This window comes from Eumetopias jubatus, unplaced genomic scaffold, assembly GCF_037043125.1.
Source record: "Eumetopias jubatus isolate StellerSeaLion01/CBP00866 unplaced genomic scaffold, mEumJub1_p1.0 scaffold_8, whole genome shotgun sequence".
Lineage (NCBI taxonomy): Eukaryota > Metazoa > Chordata > Mammalia > Carnivora > Otariidae > Eumetopias > Eumetopias jubatus.
This window is the reverse complement of record NW_028274814.1, coordinates 116,153,253-116,174,680: the sequence shown is the minus strand read 5'-3', so window position 1 is coordinate 116,174,680 and position 21,428 is coordinate 116,153,253. Positions and strand designations below refer to the sequence as shown.

General features: G+C 41.3%; 2 protein-coding genes across 6 annotated transcripts in view; one reads left to right on the top strand and one right to left on the bottom strand.

Moving 5' to 3' along the window:
• The window catches only part of CEP83 (centrosomal protein 83), a 137,079-nt gene extending 136,329 nt beyond the window's left edge, over nucleotides 1-750 (top strand). For all 4 annotated transcript variants that reach the window (XM_088025286.1, XM_028105488.1, XM_028105485.1 and 1 more), the window contains one exon: nucleotides 80-750. In XM_088025286.1, the coding sequence (XP_087881412.1) occupies nucleotides 80-184 (105 nt within the window). In that variant the 3' untranslated portion in view covers nucleotides 185-750. The remainder of the gene's footprint in view (nucleotides 1-79) is intronic.
• Nucleotides 751-1,315: 565 nt separating this feature from the next.
• Nucleotides 1,316-21,428, bottom strand: part of PLXNC1 (plexin C1) — a 144,388-nt gene continuing 124,275 nt past the window's right edge. The window contains exons 24-31 of one of the 2 annotated variants that reach the window (XM_028105497.2): nucleotides 14,316-14,370; nucleotides 11,871-11,902; nucleotides 11,668-11,775; nucleotides 10,327-10,490; nucleotides 8,260-8,407; nucleotides 5,286-5,426; nucleotides 4,970-5,083; nucleotides 1,316-3,806 (exon numbers count right to left, since the gene is read on the bottom strand). In XM_028105497.2, the coding sequence (XP_027961298.1) occupies nucleotides 3,702-3,806; nucleotides 4,970-5,083; nucleotides 5,286-5,426; nucleotides 8,260-8,407; nucleotides 10,327-10,490; nucleotides 11,668-11,775; nucleotides 11,871-11,902; nucleotides 14,316-14,370 (867 nt within the window). In that variant the 3' untranslated portion in view covers nucleotides 1,316-3,701. The remainder of the gene's footprint in view (nucleotides 3,807-4,969; nucleotides 5,084-5,285; nucleotides 5,427-8,259; nucleotides 8,408-10,326; nucleotides 10,491-11,667; nucleotides 11,776-11,870; nucleotides 11,903-14,315; nucleotides 14,371-21,428) is intronic. The other variant, XM_028105498.2, reaches the window with a different exon arrangement.

The window sequence follows — 21,428 nt, the reverse complement described above, 5'->3', positions numbered from 1 at the left end:
TTCTAATATGGAAATAACTAGCAGTTATTTTTCTAGCCGTTTTTCTGAGTTTATTTTATTCTTTTTCTGTGCTTTTAAGGAGGAACAGCATCAAAGGGAACTCTCTCTACTTCGCAAAAGACTAGAAGAACTAGAAACAACACAAAGGAAACAACTAGAGGAACTTGGATCTCCTGGGGAATGATGTTCTTAGAGAAAAAGCAGATCAAAAGGGATGAAATCAGTGTGACTCAATAAAGCTTGAAGTTTTAACATATGTGGCATTTAGATATTGTATTACCATTTGCCAGAACATTTGTGTCTCAAGTAAAGGTACTGGCTACGTACTATATATTGCATCAGTGTCAGGATTTTAGGATTATGCTAATGACAAGTGAAGCATTAAAACAACTCCAGAGATATTTAGAATATTTATTGACAACCCTTTGAGAATGTTAAAAAAAAGATGAATGAATTAGGGAATCAAGTTTTTAAATTATTTTATTTTCACTTTGAAGTTTTTTGGCTCTTTTTTTTGGTGTTTTGCCTGCAATATGCCCATGTTGAATTCGTTCTGCCTCTTTGAGATAGTTGGCAGTAATAGGGGCAGTAAACAAACATTTTCCGGTTTATTATATAGAACTAGAGTTCTCTAGTTCTTGAAAAAAGATGACTTAAAAGCATTAAAAAACAAAACTTGAAGATATATAAATATTATAAAATGCTACCGTTGTAAAGCTGTGTGCACATAATTAAAGAGCTTAATAAATATTTTTCTATATTGTGTTTAATTTTGTCTTGACCATACATTGTGTATTTAGCAATGTCGCAGTCTCATTGTTATTTTCTATTCTAACCCAAAGCCACAAAGTACAAATAATTAAACCCGTGACTGTATAAAACAAGGGCCATTCGTTGTAAAACTTGAACCCCCATGGGGTCCCTTAGAAATATTGTTGGTATTTAATGTTGCCTCCCACTGTTTTGGATCTAACCAAATTATTATAAATGTTTTATTTCTGTGTATCCCTAACCTCTTTTAAAGGAATTCTACTGGAATAACTTAACGTCAACAAGGCACAGTTCAAGTCCGCCAAACTAAGTGGAATGTTCATTATCCAGAAGTCTTCAGGATCAAAAGTCCAGGTAGATAGTGGAGGCCAGGGATGTAAATGAGCATTCCTTAGCGTCATTTAGAAGAAACTAGATGTACTTACATTACAGAGCTGCTTATTCACATTCGCGCTGGCACCTAGATAATTTCCATGGAGCTACTTAGAATAAAAAATCTATTATAACTAGAACATTTGAAGAAAAAAAAGACAAACAGTCCACATTTACATCAAAATGTTTATTTTTGGATATAGACATTTAAAACATTCATCTCCAAGTACAGCTCCAATCAGGTATACAATAAGAAATAGACTTTAAATCCCTAATACGGAAAAGGTAACAGAATTAATTTTTAAATGCTGCTGTAGACACTAGTGTTTGTTAGAAAAAAAAGTTTATAAATGAATTGTTTGCACCAAAAAAATATGCAAAGAAACTTGAAAATAGAAATTGTTTGCCATTTGTTTCTCTGGTTGCAGTTTAATATAGACCCAGTGACTGATTGTCTTCAGCACACATCTAATTTGGCCATTACTGCGTTTGGCTAATGTGATCCAAAATGTGATCTAGATAGTGCTTTTCACTGGAGGATTGACAAACACGCTACATACATTAGTGAATCTTCACACCACCTCAATGAGGTAGGTTAGAAATATTATACAGAAATTGAGGCACAAAGAGGTAAGTGACTTGCCCAAAGTTCCCAGCAGCATCGTCCCTGGAAGAGGAGGTAGGGCTCCACATGGGACTCATGTGCCAGAGAGCTGGACAGGGACACCCTCATGTAGCATTTACTGAATACTTAGATAAAGCTGTAGCTGATCCTTTTCTTAGCATTTCTGTACCCTAAAGAAGGGGAAGTCTTTTGGGCAACTCTCCTACCCTTGGCTCTCAACTGTCCTGTTATTCTCTTATGAATGCCTTCATGTCAAGACTGTAGCAGCCTTAGATGGAGACCAGACCTCTCACCTTTATACTTGTAAGTAACCTTTTATTTGGTAGTATTTTTGAGGTGTGTCCATTGGACAGACAATGGTCAAAAGTGACGGGATTGGGAAGGTGCCTATCAGGGTAATAACTGCTTATTTGATCATTTTGTTGAGGTATCACCTCTTACTCTTTGCCAGAAACTGAGGAGCAAAAAGAATTTCATTTTCAAAGACAGATTCGGATTTAAATCCTGATAATCCCATACAATGTTGGTAAAAGATTCTAAGGAATATATGATCCATGTTTTACTTGCTACTTGAAAAAATGTTTTCCTTAATCTGGGATTTGGAACACCAAGGGTAAAAGGTGCCACAAGGAAAGTGAGAGTTGCCAATTACATTTTTTACTTTTGATTTAATAGAAGGAAAACACAGTGGTATTAAAATTGGTCATGAGCAGCAAAAATTCAGGAATAAAAAATCAGCAATAAAAAGACTACAGTTACAATATAACTGGATAGGGAATTCTTTAAAAAGAAAGGCATGAATAAAATGGGTATTTTGAATTCTTTCTCTTGTGAGGAATACTTTCAAAAAGTACATAGTAAGACTAAGATACCAAGTTGTATACTAATATTTTTCAGGCCTTGGGCCTCATATATATTCATATATAATACTCCAGTGTGAACAGCAATTTCATGAAATGTAAAATGTATCTTTTTTTTTTTTTTAATCACACACAAGTATTTATAACCACAGGGTTCACCAGAAATCTAAAGCAAGGAGACACCAAGTATAGAAATGTAGGAGTAGGGGAGGGAGTTACTCTTCTACAGATAGTTCTGATCAAAGTTTTTAGACAGAAATAAACTAATGATGTTTTGTTTTACAATAGCCAACATGTCCACTATCAAATACATTTAGTATGAAAAAAATGAAAAAAAGGAACACACATCAGGACAAAGTGGGTAAAATGCTGTTGCATTTAAATAAAGCCTCCTCACTCTCCTTGCTTTAGAGCTCCTTCGTGAGATGGAGGTGAGTTGATGGAGTGCAGTTGGCGACCACTGAAAAACACGAGCCCTTTCAACAATGTTGCAACACTGTCAGTTTTTGGTTTAAAAACACACACACACACTCACGAATGCTAAGTGTACACACTACCAAATTCCGTGGTCAGCTTTTCCAAGAACTACTGGGGAAAGTTTCAATGCTGCAAATCCTCGAGGTTGCCCTAACACTCCCACCTTGTTTCCAAATGACTGATTTCACATTTTCTTGTGATCACTGGCAGTGTCCCTTTTCTGCAGAGGTGCAGTGTAGTCACAAGTGCTACATAACTAGTTTTCAGACACAAAACCACTGCTGTCATTGTGCTTAAGTGGAGACTATAGTTAACTGACACTTGCTTACTGGCCCTGTATTCTCTGTAAACAAGGAGGCTGTTTGCAACAACCACTTCGACTCTATTTACAGAAAGGTTCCTACAGTATATGCACAGGCACAGTGGTTGGTATGCTTTCTAAAAGCTGTGCATGTGCCTTGGTCTCTAAAAGACAGTGCTCAAAGTGGAACCTATGTGCAAACTTTAAAAATTAATGACACAGAGTAGCTCAAGCAGCCATTTTGCTCCCAAGTCGTCTGAAGAATTTTGCCAGATTAAGCCAGTCCCCAGAGTGCTTACATCCACTTGCATTTCTTCTTTTCATCAAATAAGACTTTTACATGCAAGAGTTGTTTCTGAGCTTCTTCCAGCCCTCGTTCTCTTTCTAGTTTATTTAGAATCTGTTGACAATTAGAACAGTTATTTTAGATATTGTGGTTTTAGCATTACAATTCTGGGGGGTTTTTTTGCATTCCTGATGCTGTGAGTGGTAAAATCTGTATGAAACAGATGCCAACGTTTTCTTCAATCATTTACATACTCACTTTGCAAGTTGTTTTGCTAAGTCATTATCACAGGATCAACAACACTTTGGCTTAAAATAGAAGCTAGCAAGAAATACCAACTATTTGCTTACAAATATGGGGCCAGACTTCCAAGGCCCTGTTTTATGCATTATGTCACAGCCATTCCAAGCACAGCAAGCATTCTGGGCAGCCAACATGCAGGCAAGTATTTCTTCTTAAATGCAGCAGGCAGGGGCATCCTGGTCAGAGTTGAATATTGCCCTCCCCTCCCCTCCTGGGCAGTGTAGTGCCTCCTCTCCCCTCCCCTGCCCTCCCCAGTGCTTCCCTTCTAACCCCTGGCCCCTGGAAAAAGGGATGCTTATCATGGTTAAGGAACTCATTGCCTCTACCCTACCTTAGCGCTTCACTTGATCTTCAAGTAGCAAATGGAATTGGTGAGCTATTCTCACCATTGACATGGATAGCCTGTCCCAGCATGACTGAGTGGGGGGGAATCAGGGAAGGGGAATTAACATATATTTGGAAACAGCGCATCTGATGACTGAGTCTGTGTGAATTCCCAAAGAAAAAAATCCAAATTAAGGAGAATTAATCATAAAGGAGAATGGTTTATTGAAATAGTTGCTTAAGTTAGAAATAATGTTATACTTTCATATACCTATCGAATACAGAATCTAGGCAATTTAACAAGCTTAGCTTTCATTTTAGCAGATTACAATCAAGCATAAGCTGGCCCTATTTAATAGGACCACTACTTACTCATCAAAGTTATCCTGAGTCAGTGTGGCTACAGACCCCATTAACTCAAATGTAAATTCACGCTGGTCCAAAGGTGGGCAGCATGATAAACTAGAAGAGGGGCAGCCACAGGCAGGGTCTGGCTTGGTGCCAGGATCCCCCATCTCAGACAGACTTCCTGGCTTCCCTTTCTGGCCATTAGGGATGCCAGAGCTGTCCTGAGACCTACAGAACGCTTGACAACCAAATCCTGGTGACTGACTCCTATCATTTTTTTAAAATGTTACTTAAAATCTTACCTCATCAAAATATTTTACGATGTATTTGTAGATTTCTGTCAAGGCCACTTCTTCATTAAATTCATTTTCATGTTTCTTAAAGAAAGAGAGTCTTGTTGAGAGATTCTGAAATGACTTTTTAAAAAAGAAGTAACCAAATATTATTATTTTTTTTTTTTTTTTAAGAGAGGGAGAGAGAATCTTAAGCAGGCTCCACATCCAGCACAGAGCCTGATCCCAGGACCCTGAGATCATGACCCGAGCCAAAATCAAGAGTCAAAAGCTGAACCAACTGAGCCACCCAGGCACCCCTCTTATTTCTACTTTCTAACAATACCTTAGATTCCTGAGTTAAGAATTCTTCCATTTCCGAAGATGACAATGGAGGCAAATCCCTGATTGCTTTGTAATACGATTTTACTTCCTCTTTGTAGGTTGGGATATCCTTGGCATAGAGAAGTTTATTAGTTGGTGCTTCCTGAAAAATAGAACAGTCATGGGGAATTTATAACAGTACCAGTGTAGCTGAACCTCCACCATTATTATCTCCTAGTAACAAAGCTTTTTCATGCAGTGGGCCTTCATAAATGTTGTTGACTGAATGACTGACTGCTATCCAGATAGTTCTGGTGAGTCACTGTTCTTTTCAGGCAGATTAAATGCTAATATATTCTGCCTTCCTCTCATAAAAGAACTAAAATTATTATTTTTGCATGATTTTGAGTTACTGTAACAATGGAACTTATTTCAATCATAGTTCATTACTAATGGTTGTAAAAAGCCTGAATTAAAACATTTGCTCTCATCCTCACCCACCAGTGAATTTTGGCATTTATGAAAGACTTGATTGTAGGTCTGATTGAGCCCTTTATATAACCATGAAAGTGGTAAGTAATTGGCGGTGGTGGATTTTTCTGCTTGTCCCTTTTATTAGATTATAAAGATCTTCTACTGTTCTCAAGGAAGTACATGGTCATTAGTATTAGGGGCTCTAATGTCTGATTTCACAAAAGTTCCCTGTCAGCTTGAATGTTTTTATGTAATTATAATAGTGATAATACTAAAAATTAAGATTTTATTTTTAAAAGCCATTTTTCACAAAATTTTTGGAATTTCCTACTCAGGGAAGATGGGTGAGTTAATGATAGGGCTAATGTCCCAGTACGTTTTTCAATGTATTGAGGGCACGAATAGCCCTATTAGTGGCTGCATCATTCTGAAGGATGCCTACACTGAGTTCTTTGTCAAGTTTAAGTAGAATCCACAAATCATGTGATCATGCATTCAATAAAATTTATTTAGCTTGGAACTGTGGCAGACATTGAGTGCAAAGAGGTAAAGACCAGTACCTGCCTTTGAGGAGCTTATAATCTAGTTCAGAAGACAAACTTACATAGTGGTTACTATGATACCAATAATTAGTAGCAGGGTGTAAAGAAAAGCACCGTGGAATGAGACAAATTAGGGATCCTAACAACTTTGAGGAATCTTAACCAAGACTTGGAACCTCTCAGAACATCAATTTCCTCATCTGTAAAACAAAGGTAATAACTACCTTATGTGGTTCTTGTGATGATTAAGTGAAATATACCAAGAACACAGGAATGAGTTAACAGTCATTTTTTTTTTACTGTGAATAAAGAAGCATTTTAGTGTTTCATTGCATGGGTCAAATGAAGAACTGGTGTGGGCAGTGTATAGGGAAAACGTTCACAGAGTAGGTATATTTAGACTGATCACAGCCTCCTACAGTTTCTGGTACACATTAGGAAGTTGTGTTTGTGGAGCGAATGAATGAATGAACAAGAGTTTTACAAGACAGAGGGGTTATGAGACAGGAAAGGGATATGAAAACAAGTTCATGGTAAATTTGGGAAAAGTAAAAGCTGTAGCATAGAAAGTATATGGAGTTTGCCAGAAAAGAGGCCTGACACCCAATCAGGAAGGGCCACGTGGCACTGTGAAGATTTTACCTGGTAGGTAATGGGGAGTATTTACAATATTTAAGCAGGAGACTGAAAAGATCGGGTTTTTGTTTTAGAATGACAACGTGAGACAGCGAAAAGGAGAAGGTTAGGGGAGAGGGGATGAAGGGAGAGGCTAGAATGAGGAAAAAAAAACAAAACCAGACCTGGAGATGGCAATGAGTGGTAACCAATTAGGTAAGGGAGGGAGGAGGAGGAGTCGAGATAACCCAAAGGATTTTACCTTGAGAGACAAGGCGATGCTAGGAAGACAAAAGTAAAGACAGGTTTGTTTTGCAGAAATAGTGGTGATATTACAGATTTAGACTAGGAGGCTGAGGCACCTATGAAACATCAACCACATTTCATTCCAGGCACTCTCTCAGTCCTTACACCAAAGGGACACCACTCAGTATTAAAAGATTTTCTGAAATCCATTAGGCACAGATATTGCTCAGTTTAATACATTCTGGAGGGCTTGAATAAGACCAAAACATCCCTTTCAAAGTTTGCTCTGTATTTTTATCTTTCTTTGATTTCCTGGGGCTTTTGCTCAGCAAAGAAAGCCAAAAGAAAAACAATATTGATGTTCTGATTATGAACTGACAAACTGGTGGTGACAGAAATCTCAGGCAAGATTTTCTTCCCCAGGAGCAATCTGTTATATTCAGGTAGACTCTTAGGTGTACAGTTGACCCTTGAACAACATGGTTTTGAACTATGTGGGTCTGTTTTACTCTTCGTGGAGTTTTTTCAACAGAGTTCAGTACTGTAAATACATTTTCTCTTATGATTTCCTTGATGTTTTCTCTAGCTTTAAGAATATAGTATTTAATACATATAACATATATAAAGTATGTGTTAATGGACTATTTATATTAACAGCAAAGCTTCCAGTCATCAGTAGGCTATTAATAGTTAAGTGCTGGTAAAGCCAAAAGTTACAGGGTAATTTTCAACTACATGAAGGATTGGTGCCCATCATCCCCCATTATTCAAGGGTCAACTATATTCCGATGGGGTTAATTTAGCTAAGCAAAATTCAGTAGTTTCATAGTTTAGTACTGCCTGCAGAATGTTTTTCTAGGAAACAAAATTTATACTTTTTGTGGTAAAGGTATTCACAGGCGGAGTTCTGCAGTAGGATGGGGAGAATAATTTTTTTTTTTTGACTAGATGAAAAATAAATGAGACAGCTTTTAAAGAAAAAAATTTTCGGTTACTACCACTGACTCTTTTTAGCGGCTATGGTTTTTTGTTTGGATGTTTACAAGAAAGAATGCTTCAGACTCACAGGAGTATATATATATATAAGTACATCTAAGAAATACTAAAGCTAGGCCTTACCTTCCCGAGTTGCTGCTCTGTGAGAGAAAATGCGTCCATGAATGCCTGGGCAATCACAGATAAACAGCCGTCTATGTGTGGTGTCTTCTTAATGTCAAAGACAAACTGAGGGTTCTTCAGGATGTTTACCCAGAAGCGAAGAGGAAGGCTGTTGAAGAGAAATCTCTTTTCAGATACAGCCCTTCGTAGGAGGCGGATGCTCTGTTTATCACAGTTTGTAAATGGGTGATTTTGCCCTTGTTATTGAAGTATGCAAGTCTGCTTTGCCAAATATACCGAGTGATGGATGGCAGCATCACTCAGAACAAGAAAGGGTTAACTGAGAAGCGCTGCTGGATGGGAGCGCTAGAAGAGGAGAAACACGAAAGTGACCACTGACGAGAATTTTCTCCAGATAGTTCTCGGTTATGTTAGATGATGGCTACCCGTGAGAACATTTCATCCCGTCTCCAGAACTTCACCTCTGCTCACCCCCTCTAAGTGCTACACCCTGGTGTAAGGCACCGTTGCCTCTCACCTGGGTTATGAGCTCCCTAGGCCCCCACAGTTAATTCTCCCACAACTACCGGCAGTCTTCTTAACCTGGAGTCAGATCATGTCCCTCCTCCACTCAAAACGCTCTGTGTTCTCCCTCCGCTGGGGATAAAGCCCCTGCACCGTCGGGGCCCAGGCCCCCATCTGCTGCTGTTCCCCTTCTTCCTTCTAACGGCACCACTGGCCTCTTCACTGTTCTTCATGCATACCAGGCAAGCGTGTGCCTCAGAGAACTTTTGATTTTGTTGTCCATCTTCCAGACACTGTCTTCAACCAGATAGTCTCATGGTTTATGCCCTCACCTCTTGCAAGACCCGACCTGACTGTCCTCCCCGTAGGCCTCCTCTGAGCACTCCGCCCTGTTCCTCTCTATCTTCCTTTCCCACCTTGTCTGCTGTCCTAACCTAATATACTAGCCATCGCCCATTTATGACCTCTTCCACTCATTGGAATGCAAGCTCTGTGTGAACATGGATCTTTGTCTCTTCAGTTCATTGCTATCTTTCCGGCACCTAACAGTGAGTGGCACAGAGTAGGTACTCAAATATTTGAACACGAACCTGGGAATCATTCAGAGTCCTTGCATTATCATCTCCTTCTCAGCTCTGGCCTAGCAAACTACCTGCAGCATAAAGCCGTTGGGCCTCTCCCTAGCTCTACTCTCCTGACTACTGCCCCTGCTCAGATGCCACAATCTTCCCAGTGGAATGGGTGCTTGCAGCACCCACGCTTGGTGTGGAAGTAGCAGGACCAGGGAATCAGAGCCTAGAACACAGGATGGCAGTAAGCCAGTGTAGATAGTTGGGACAGACCTGGATTAAATGGGAGAAGATGAGACCTAGAGCTCTGGAACTTCAGCTTTTCATATTTATTTAAATTGGTCTGCCCACCCTCAGTGCTCAGGAGGGCTTGAGATTGCATTGGAAACTTCGACTACACCTTAACACCGAGTCTTATTCACAGCTCACGCACAAAGTATTTCAAATAGAGGTAATGAGCCATGTTTCTTTACTGAGAAGAAGTTGAGAAGAGACCCAGATGCCTTGCCTCAGCTTAAGGTAAAATGTTAGAAAACAAAACACAGTCCTTTGGCAGATTCTCATGGTATCTAAACACTGCACTGGATCACATAAAAACAGAAATGTCCTTGCAGAATCAGAGTGTAGACAGCTTGGTAACTGCAAAATGATTAAGTATTCTCTAATGGAAAACTGTATAATAAAACTACAAAATACTGATTTCTTATCTTTTGCTAAGATACAAGCTACATTTAACATTCCATATAAGGTCTTTTTCACACATTAAAGATAATAAAGTTTATTTTATCCTAAAGAATAGGATCTCAGCATAGGAAGGGTTTGTTTCTTATTTAAAAATAGTAACAGAGGAAGAATCTGTTCTGACCTGATAGCTTACCACGCCAAAAGTTTCTGGTCTAGGGATAATGAATCCTGTGACTATCCAGGCCCTCCTTTCAGTTAAGATTCTGTCCCAGATTCTTGAAAATAGTAATCACCTACTGTTTATTCCCACCTGTTTGTTTTCCAAATATGTACGACATCAGGATCTGTGATTTTTTTGTTTTCAGCTTGGGCATCCAAAAAGTCAAAAAAGTATTTTATAGCAAATGGGGCTCTGCTGTTGGGTAAACTCCAAATGCTTCTAAAAAGTTTCTCAAGCACAGAATGAATTGCCACCTGAAAGACAGAGAACATCAGACTTGGGAGATTTAAAAAAAAAAAAAAGCAGTTTTGAATACAATGGAAAATGAAATCCCAGTTCAGAGAAAATGATGTATAGAAGAGAAAATATGGCAAATGATCAAATGAGGCCAACACTCACAGTATGGGACAAGGGCCCTGAAAATCCATGCCCAGGTTTACATTTGGTTCATCAGCTTCTTGCTGATAAGAAGATTGTTTAGTCAACAGAGAAGATATCTTAGAAAAATCTCTAGCAGTTGAAATGTCAGTTGTAGGGCTGTATACAGAAACCAAGATGCCACAGATGTTTAGCTTTTATTAGTTATGTTCAGCCCGGAAAAACTCAACGTTGCTCAGTTCCCTGAATTTTTTTGTTGCATGTATTTCCATCATAGAGGTTTTTATTATGTACTTTCCAAAACATTTGAGTGTTTCACAAAAGCCAAATAGGCAGAGCTCTGTGGGACAGAGGAGAAAATCAAGAGGCTCTGGCTGTCCTCTGTCCACTAAACAAATCTACTGAGCTCTAAGCATACCCTCTGCTATAATCTGAAGACGCATGCCCATCAGGAGACCAGGGCCAGGTGTAGATAATAGCATTTATATTGGTAGTCATTTCAGGAAAAAAGAAAAAAAAAAGGATCACCACAGGCTTCTGTTAATCCCACTACAAGCCAGATAAAGTAAAATTTGCTTCTGATTTGGTATTCCACCGGCTTTTACATCTGACATTTTTTATAGATGAACAGCATCCTTAACTTTAAAATGGAAAAAAAAAAAAAGATTTACTAGGCTTATAGTCACTGACCCCACCCTTCATTTATTTGCAATTCAGAGAGGGAGTTTTATTACTCATCTATAATAACAAACAAAAAGAAGTAATTATGCCATCAACCTAAAAAATAACAATAGTGAAATGGTGGGTAAAGGGATTGGGAACAATATTAAATCCCTGATTGAAGACACAATAGTCAAAATTTGTAAAGTGCTGTTATCTTCGTGGTTTATAAAAAAGAAGAGGGTAGGAAGTGTTTACAATTTAAACTTTCATTTTGCTTTGCTAGAAGGCACAAGGGATTTGTAACATTTTCACACTTCAGTGGAAATTAAGTCAAACACATCATACACCCCCAAGGTAGCCATAAAAGCACTCCCAGAACAGTAAGTGTACCTTGGTCGACAGCAGCTTTGTCAGATACATTTCTTTTACTTTGAACTTGTGTTTTCCTCGATGTCTTTTTCCTTGCACATCTTGGAATGCTTCCGAATCTGGTAAAATCTAACGGGAAGACAGTAGAAGCGTTACCCACGGAGACCATTCGTGCTACAGAAGGCATCCAATTCAGGGGCAAGCACAAGAAAGCCTGAACTCACCAAATGGCAGTGGTCTTCTGAGTATTCCACATCTGAATGCCAGAGAAAGGGAGAGAAAACAGTCTATTAAAAAAACAACCACGGGCTAATTGGCCTTCTCATAAAATGCCCCATTTGTGCTATGAACAGAAGAGGTTACTCCAGCTCTTCCACTTGAGCTCTTCATAGCTACATTTTTTTTTTCCCACCCTGCTGCACGTTAAGATCTTACAACGTGAAGACAGAATGGGCCAGGGCCTGGAGTAGGAAGCAGGTTCCCAACAGGCTGAGTGGTCCCTTGCTGGGGGTGGGGTAGGAGAGGTTCAAGCCTTATTCATTAACAAATGCACCCGGGGCACCTACTGAGTGCCAGGGGCTCCCAGGCAAAAGGTAGTGATAAGACAGACCTAGCTCCCTTCAATGGTGTTTACATCCTAGCCGATGAGACACTTTCTGTGACTAATTATAGTTATTTAACTGGAATTGTGATAAGGCTTATGAAGAAGTATATACTAAGAAAGTAACTAATGAGGGTCCAACCTACTCTGGGAGGTTTCTCAGAGCAGGGATGTTGGAGCTGAACTTAATGACTGGAGTTAGCCAGGCAAATGGAGGAGACCCTAAGGTGGGAAGAACCGACGCCCTCCTGGGATCCAAAAGAAGGCCAATGAGTTGGAGCTCCCAGAGCAAGCGCAAGAGTGGGCACAGAGTGAGGACACCCCTGAAAGAAATGTGGCAGTAAATGGGGGGAAAAGAGGGATTAAGGCACTAAGTTTTTTGTATTGAAGATGAGGGAGACTAGAACACCTTGAAACACTAAGGGAAAAACTGCGGTAGGCAGGGAGCTATAGAAAGTTTAGGGGAGACAAGATTATCTGTGGTGTAAGAATGTGTGGAAGGCTGGAAAGATTGGGGTGGAAGGCACAGGTGAGCGACTGGCCTTGGACGTGAGGAAGGAAAACCCTGGGATGCCAGGGGAGCCACAGAGGAAGAAATGGGCAGACACAGGTGGGGTGGGAGGTTTGGTGCCGGACGTTGAAAGAGTTGTGACTCCTGTTTTCTCTGTGAGGTGCAGGATCAAATCAGCTGCTGATAGAGCTCTGTGGGTCAGAGAGCTCTGAGGAGAGAAGGTAGAATTCTGGAGAACACAGAGGGAGTTACCTAGAGAAACAGTGCGTTTAGGCTGTATTGAGGGTCCCCCGTCATGTGGGCACCATGAATTTATAATGACTCCAATCATACTTTCCTCCAGTGGCTGCCTGGGTATAGTTCAGAAAAGGCCAGTAGTTGGGTTCATCTATGGCTGGGGTTGTGACTGAGACAGTGGTGAAAGGGGACAGGGGCAGGAAGTTTGAAGGGTTAGCAGGGGAGTGATCAAAATGATGGTTCTCAGCTGAACTGGACAGGGAAGAAGCAGAGGCATTGACTGCCCTGAGGTCCCCTGAAGAAATCCAAATGCAAGATCCCCAAAGAGTAAGCTCTGCCAAAGGCCTGATCTTTGAAGCTTAAAATACAAAGCTCTTCCACTTTTTATAACACAAGGACACCAATTCCCCTATGCCAGAATGACCATCACCCTCTGCAAGATGCCTTCTCTCACTATAGCCAGATGTAATGATGGACTGGGGGGCATCCCCAAAAGGGTGTCCTACAACCTACCAAATTATCCTTTCCATTTAACTGGAGTCCCTGCATTCCCTGTTTGCACTGACTAGGTCTTGGGACCTACCAGGCTGCCCTTAGTATTGAATCCAGGAATCGGGAAGCCTCCCCTCCAGTTGTGTGTGTGAGAAGTCCTGCCGGTGAGGCCCAAAACCCTTCTAAGGGCTGAGGACTGATTGTCTTGGCTGGAGTATAATTTCTCTGGAGACCAACCTGAACCAGGATCTAGGGATTTTCTCAAGGCACCATCACAAATGTTTTCTTGTCCTGAGGCTATCAGGGAGGTGGTAGAGAGTTTAGAGACTAGTTTATATACTTTCCCATAAAAGCTCCCCATTTGGTTTGTCTCAATCACTTTCTGGGAATTTTGCAGATGCTATCAAAGGAGATTTGGATTTCTAAGTGGATTATCTTGTTTGTTCAGTACTTGCAGGGCTGTGTGACTATCTACAAGCTTCCCTCTTAGTTTGCCAGAGGAGTCTCCTCTATTTGCCCCCATCCTACTGAGGAGTTGGCATAGAGCAAGGAAGGCTCAGATTCTGTCCTGAGTTTAGGGCTGTCAAGAGGCAGCAACTTCCTTAGTACTGGGCAGTCCCGGCCAACTGCTCTTTACTGTTTCCTGTCCGCCTCCTTGCAAGGCTCACATTTTGAGGAACAGAAACCGATCAAATGGCTTTTCTCCAATTTCAGAGAATTACATAGCAACAGCTCAATCTCATCTTTGTGACAATATATCTGAGAGAGGCAAAAAGCGATACTTTAGAAAGGTGGGTGAGATCAAAAGGTTAACATTATATTGGTTACCTGAAGGAAAATTTGCTATCTTCTTAAAGACCTTTATAGTGGATCCATTTGATATCTGAAAGAAAAGATAAAAAATATATGAGTTCTCAAAATTTAATGTATTTCTCAACTTCATCCAGGAATTAGATAGCTGGATGGATCTTACATTCTCTCACTTATTAAATATTTATCAAGAAATTCTGTGTTCTGGGCACTGTGCTGGAGGCTGGGTCTGTAATGATGACCAAGACACTATCTCTACCCTCAAGGAGCTCACAGTCCTGTGGAGGACACGGACAACGCAGTGAGGTGTAGTGAGGCTGGGAGGGGGAGGCCAGGGTCTTGGGGCCACTGGGAGGTGGGCCCGCACTGGAGGAGGGGAAGATGAGGCTGTGCTAGGATGTACCCCAGCCTCTCAGGGGTCAAGAGAGGCTTGGGCCACTAACTTTTTGAGGTTCCTACTATATTAAGAAATGCTGAAACAGGTGTTCAAAAACTGTGTTATCTAGAGCTGGTGTCTAATCCTATGACAGAGCAATTTCACATCTAGATATATACCCAACAGAAAGAAGTATATATCCTATTTGTAATTGCCCCATATTGGAAACAACCAAATATCATCAATGAATAAATAATTGGGAGTATGTCCATACCACAGAATATAGAACAATGGAAGTGAGCAAATTATTTCTACACACTACATGGGTAAACCTCATAATGATAATATTGAGCAAAAGAAGACACACAAAGGAATGTATATATACTGTGTGATTCCATTCACATAAAGCTAAAAAAAAACCTAAATGAACACAAAAACAAACTACGATGTTAGATATTTGCAGGAGAAAGAGGGGTTAGGGACCAGGAGGGGACTTCTAAAGTACCCATAACGTTCTACTTCTTGACCTGAGTGGTAGTTATAGGACGTGCTCACTTTGTGATCATTCATCCAGCGGTACACTTATGATTTCTTCTCTTTTCTGCAGCTATATCATATTTTTAAAAAGGAGCTTTTGAAATCATAAGAATTGCATACACTTTTAAATAAAAACTTTAAAATGTAAGTATAACTTACAGGAAGGCACTTAACATTCACTAATATTAAGTGTGCAGCTCAGTGAATGTTCATTTAAATACATACCTATATAAGCACTACCCACATCAAGATATAAAATATTTCAAGGTCCCAAGAAGTACCCCCATTATCCCCTCCCAGTCAGTAACCACTGTATCCTCAGCCAGAGGTAATCACTGATCTGACTTCCATCTGTTCTTGAACTTCATTTATAAACGGAATCATATAATACAGCTGACCCTTGAACAACATGGGGGGTAGGGGGTACTCCCCCCCAAGCCTGCACATTTGAAACTCTACATAGAACTTTTGATTCCCCTAAAACTTAACTGCTAATAGCCCGATAGGAAGCCTTACCAAGAACAGTCAACACATATTTTGTATGTTTGTGTATTATATACTGTATTCTTGCAATAAAGCTAGAGAAAAAATATTAAAATCATAAGGTACATTTATAGTACTATACTGTATTTATTGAAAAAAATCTGCATGTAAGTGGACCTGCGCAATTCAAACCCACATTGTTCAAGGGTCAACTGTATAAATATATTCTTATGTCTGGATTCTTAGGGTCAACATAAGGTCTGCGATGTTTATCCATATTGTTGCAGCTACCAGTTCTTTCTTTTAAAATTACTTTGTATTATTGCATTGAATGAATATACTACAAAAAAACTGCCATACAATAAAAAGATAGAAGTATTGATACATGCTACAATGGGAATCTCAAAAACAATATGTTAAGTGAAAGAAGCCAGTCACAAAAGACCACATATTGTATGATCCTATTTATATAAAATGCCCAGAACAGACAGATTTATACATACAGAAAGTAGATTACTAGTTGCCTAAAGCAGGGGTCGGAAGAATGAGGAGTGACTGACTGCTAATGAATTCGAGTTTCTCTTTGGGGTGATGAAAATGTTCTAAACTTAGATTGTGGTGATGATTGCACAACTCTGTAAATGCACCGAAAACCACTGAATTGTACATTTTAAAAGGTGACCTTTATGGTATATAAATTATATCTCAATAGAGCTGCTAAAAAAAACTGCCACAGATTTTAAATTCACACATTTGACAAATAAATGCTTTTACCACACTGACACACTATTGCAATACCCATCATGCATACCCTCTTTTGTCAATAAAGTCAGGAGTTCTCACCTGAGGCCTTTTGGGACTGTGGAACCCAGCACCAAATGGCCCTCCAGTGCAGGCCTCCCCTACAACCAACCAGGAGAAGCACTCTTCGGGCCAAGGGGACTAGATGCTAAGATGCAGAGGGCAGCCCTCACTGTTCTGAGGGGCTAAGTCCCCAAAAATTTCAGACAAGGGGGCCTTGAGGAAGAGGCAGGTCAGGGATACACAAATCCTTGCCTTCATTCTGGGATTGTGGAGGGAGGATTAACGCCTTCGCTTGAGAACACTGTCAGCTCAGTGCTTTTCCCCTCCATTCTCAAGTTCTAATACTACTTTGGACCCAGCCTTCCCCAGTTGGGAAAAAAGTAGAAACCTAGAATTACTCCTCTGGCCTGCTGCACATTTCGTTATCAGAATGTACAAACCTTCCTAGCAAGCACCAAAGGATTAAAGCCGAATCTCCTTCAGGTTGCACCCACAGAGGAAGGAACAGAGAGCAGAGCCGACCCTGCAGAGATGCCCCGAGTGAAGCGGGCCAGCCAGCTGTGTCTAGCCACCTGCTACCTTGAGGCCAGAGGCCCCCAACCGCTGGGGTTCACGACCACTTGGAGGGAGCGAGAGTACTGGAGTACTGGGCGGGGGCTGGCTGGGCCATCAGGCCTCTGACAAGTGTCTCCACCGTGGATTCTGAACTCTTACTGAATTCTGCTCTGCTGTTATTACCAAACATCCTCTCCTTTCCCCTTGAACCATTCATTGTTTTCTGGTTGATTTTTCCATTCTCCTCCGTATTTGATGCAAGTAAACACTCGGCACAGGCACCCCCTTAGCAACACTCAGACACCAAGTTTATGAGAATGTTTGAACAGCGTTACAAAATTCCTCCCCGTGAAGAGCTGGATATGCTCGGTTTCTAAGCCAATAAATATCTTTTTATAAAAGGAAGCTGGTGATTCATTCTGGGTAATTGTCAAAGAATGAATCCCAAATGGCTCCTGTTGAGTGTTGAGCCAATACTCCACTACTGTCAGATGCTTTGTTTTGCTAAACGTGCGCACCCTTACTCTATAATCACAACCACCACGGATGGGCCTTCCGATAAGGAGCGCTGCCAAAAGTTCAAATGTCTTTTCAAGAGCTGGCAAAGACTCACTGCTGGCACCGAGCTCAGGCACTGGGAGAGCGCAGACGCAGCTTGCACCAAGGAAATTCTACTCTGAAATTATCTCCCAAGAGCAAGTGCAAAAGCATTTTATTAGGGATGAGTTGTGTGTGTGTCTGAGCCTGTGTGTGAAGTGTATTTCTAACTTTCACAGCTGCTCTCGGGCTGGAACATTCCCCTCCACCACGTGACACTAACGCCATTGTAAGACAGAAACTAGTTTATTTACAGATGTTGGGGAACAGGGTGGGGGGAAGGTTTCCATTTTCTATTTTGCATAAGTCAGCTGCTGCTGAGTTAAGGACAGAAATGCCTTTTTGAAAAGTGCCACAGGATCTAAAGTGTTAAAAATATGATGCTGTTTGTTCCATCTGAGGAGCTCCAAATGCTTTCCTAAGAGTGACTCATTAATCCTCCTGTACTCCTGTGAGGCAGGGAGCATCCTCTGGGCCCCTACTTTAAGAATGAAAACCAAATTAAATCAAAGAAAGATTAATGTCACTAGATGGATCTGCGGCAGGAATGTTTCTCCAGCCCAGAGCAGAACTGGTAACACAGGGCAATTTCAAATTAAATTCCTTCCAGTCTCACAGTGCTCCAGGATTCAATGAGACAAGAAGGCTATACCCCTTCAATGATGACTGGCCCATGTTGGAACAGGGTGGAGAAAACTGTAGAGTCCTCCATTAGCAGCATTAGGAACTGTGACCACACAGGGTGAAAAGGACTCATGTCAACAATTTAAAATCACTCCTGAAATAAACAGAAGGTACACATCCTCCAAACCATGTGCAAGTGAAGGTGGGATTTCTTTGTGGTAAAATACTACCTCTGTGGCATAGGTTGAAGAAAAATCCATAAAAATAGATTTTCTACATATGTAAGATTGAACTTATATTTAATCTTACAAAACTGCCATTTTTGTAGATAAAAATGGTCTAATATTGGTAATTTCATATTGTTTAGCCTAAGAGAAAAGCTGGAATTTTAGCCTAAGGATTCTATGGAAAATTATGAAATATTGTGATACTTTTTTTTCTCAAAAAAAATGGAAAACACAGTAACCAATACAAATCACCACGTGGAAACCCTTACCGGTATCTCTCATTCCTAAAACGTATTATATGAAAACAGAAATTTAGGGCGCCTGGGTGGCTCAGTCATTAAGCGTCTGCCTTCGGCTCAGGTCATGATCCCAGGGTCCTGGGATAGAGCCCCACATCGGGCTCCCTGCTCAGCAGGGAGCCTGCTTCTCCCTCTGCCTGTCGCTCTCCCTGCTTGTGCTCTCTCTGACAAATAAATAAAATCTTTAAAAAAAAAAAAAAAACAGAACTTTATTCAACTAGCGTTGTCCCTGCGACTACTCATTAATTCTGCTCTCCCCTCCTACCCCCTTAGCTCTTCTCACTGACACCCCAAAGCTGGAGGCAAATGAAAAGGAATCTTATTTCTCCGGGCCAGAGGGATACCCTTGCTCAGTCCATTAGCAAAGGAGGCTCAGGGCTCATCAGAGCGTTTGGAAGGGACCCATCAGAACGTTCTCAACACACAAATCACACGTGCGGTTTTTGACACTCAGGACATAACCCTAAAGGATTATTGAAACTAGTTAAAATGCCAGTCGGGCTCCTGCTGCTTCTTTGGGTACTTGGAATTAAGCCTGGGCCAGTAGCAGACTCCCTCTGAGGACTATTAGAGAGAACCCTAAACTTGTCCCCTGGGACCGAGTCTGGCCTCCAGGAGTAATGCCTGAAATTGGGAACCTAAGCGCTCCCCTGCTTTTCCTGGGCTCTTGGATGCTGAAAGAGCCCTCGTATCTGACAAGGGCAACCACTGTCACGTTCAAAGGAATATTGGCCGTCAATGATGTTAAAGCAGAATTGGAAGGAAGGAAGCATTTTGATAAACTCACAGACATGAGGTTCATCAGAAGATTTTAAGAGACGTTACCTTTTCAAATTTGACATCAGTGAATGTAACTACCAGGATTCCTCAAGACGTGGTCCAGTTCCTTAGCCAAGGCTGCCTTTGAGGCCAGGGCCATGGGCTCCAGGCCGGGCTCCAAGCAACGAGAGGGGACACTATCTCTAGCATGATTCCTTTTGCATCTGCTTCTAGCCTTGGAGCCTCAGTGAGAAGAGCCACGTGAGCTTGGTCAAGTTTCTCAGCCTCCCTGTGCCCTAGAATGGGAATAATGATAGGCTCGACCTTGCCGGGCTGTAGCGAGGACTAAAGCAGTGGCTGTTTGTAAGAGCCCCTGGAACAGTGTGCCCAGTGGACAAGAGGTACTCCCTGCGTGTTAAATAAATCACCCACGCTGTGAGAGACCTTTAGAGATAGTCAAATCCCTTCACTTTAGTGTCACGGATGACACACCTGATTGGAAGAACCCCTGACTTCACCTAACAGACACTTTGGAACGTTCTTATGAGCTTTAAATGTCATCTGAATGACAGCTTTGGCATTAGCGGGGACCAACAGTGGTATTAGCACAGGCCTGTTACGAGAATATTCTTCAACACCACAGTGGTTAGCCGTCTTTTCTGCCCTTGGACTCTCGCAGCTCAGAATGAGAGGTGCAATCTGCAGAGGACATTTCCTGCCGGACACAACACCTGTTCCGCCCACTCAATGCCACCCTCTAGCAAGGTGTGAGGGTGGTAACACCATCGAGCAAAGGGTCACACGGGGGTGCGGGGGAGGGAAAGAGAGCCTGGACCCAGAGACACCCCCCACACACACACACACACAACTGATCTCATCAGCTCCAGAACACACTGCAGTTTCCTTCATAGTAAATGACACACAGTGACAGCCAGTTAAGGAAGCGTTTGGGGAGGATGTAATTATAGGAGAGAAAGATTCCTCTGGCCTAATGTGTTTGTAGAGACGCTCATTTTACCCCTTGTTTGCATGGGACAGAAGGAGACTGTAGCAGATATTTGCCCTCCTCTGCACTCATCTGATGGAAAAGGAAGGCAAGAAGAGCACCTTTGTAGGGTTGTTGTGAATGTGAACTGCGCTTATGCACACAAACGGTGCTGTGGTCACGGGAGAAAGCAGTCTTGCCCGTGCCCAGGTTTGGCGAGGATGCCATCCCATAGAGGACAGAGCATGGCCAGCAACTGGGGGCTCTGGAGGTTGCATCTGGCCCATGAGATTCTATATTTTTGCTGTGCCTTCAGATCCCCTCAAGAAACCTGTTCTTCAAATATTTGGACAGTAAATCATTCAGAGGAGACCAGCTACACTCTATTTGCCCTAAGGACAGAACAGGCAAGAAGAAACAGGCTCCCACTCCAGCAATAAGACTTTGTTTAGACAGTAGGAGGAACTGGCCGTCACTAAAGATTAACTTTAAAACCTAACTAATTTGGGCTAATTGGAGGGAGATGAGTCTGAATCACTTAAAATTCTGAGTTAGACCCTATTTTTAAATGAAATATAGTTTTTTGCTTTCAAGCACTTACAGTGACTCAAACTAGCGTGCTTTAGTAAATGAATAAGAGTGGTAATTAGCATCTTGTCTCTTTGGAGAGAAATGCAAGCTCCAGGAGAAAATTTTTTAACGAAAGGGCAAAAGTAAGCTTCGGCCTACCCCTGTCAAATTACTCCAGATTTTAAATCTGCGGGGGAATCTACTAAACTGAGTATAGATTTAGGTGGCTGAGGGTGCTTGTGGATACTTTTTTCTGAGCAGTCTTTGAAAAACAGGGTATTTGAGATGGTCCAGGCATAGAGAGCACAGGGCCGG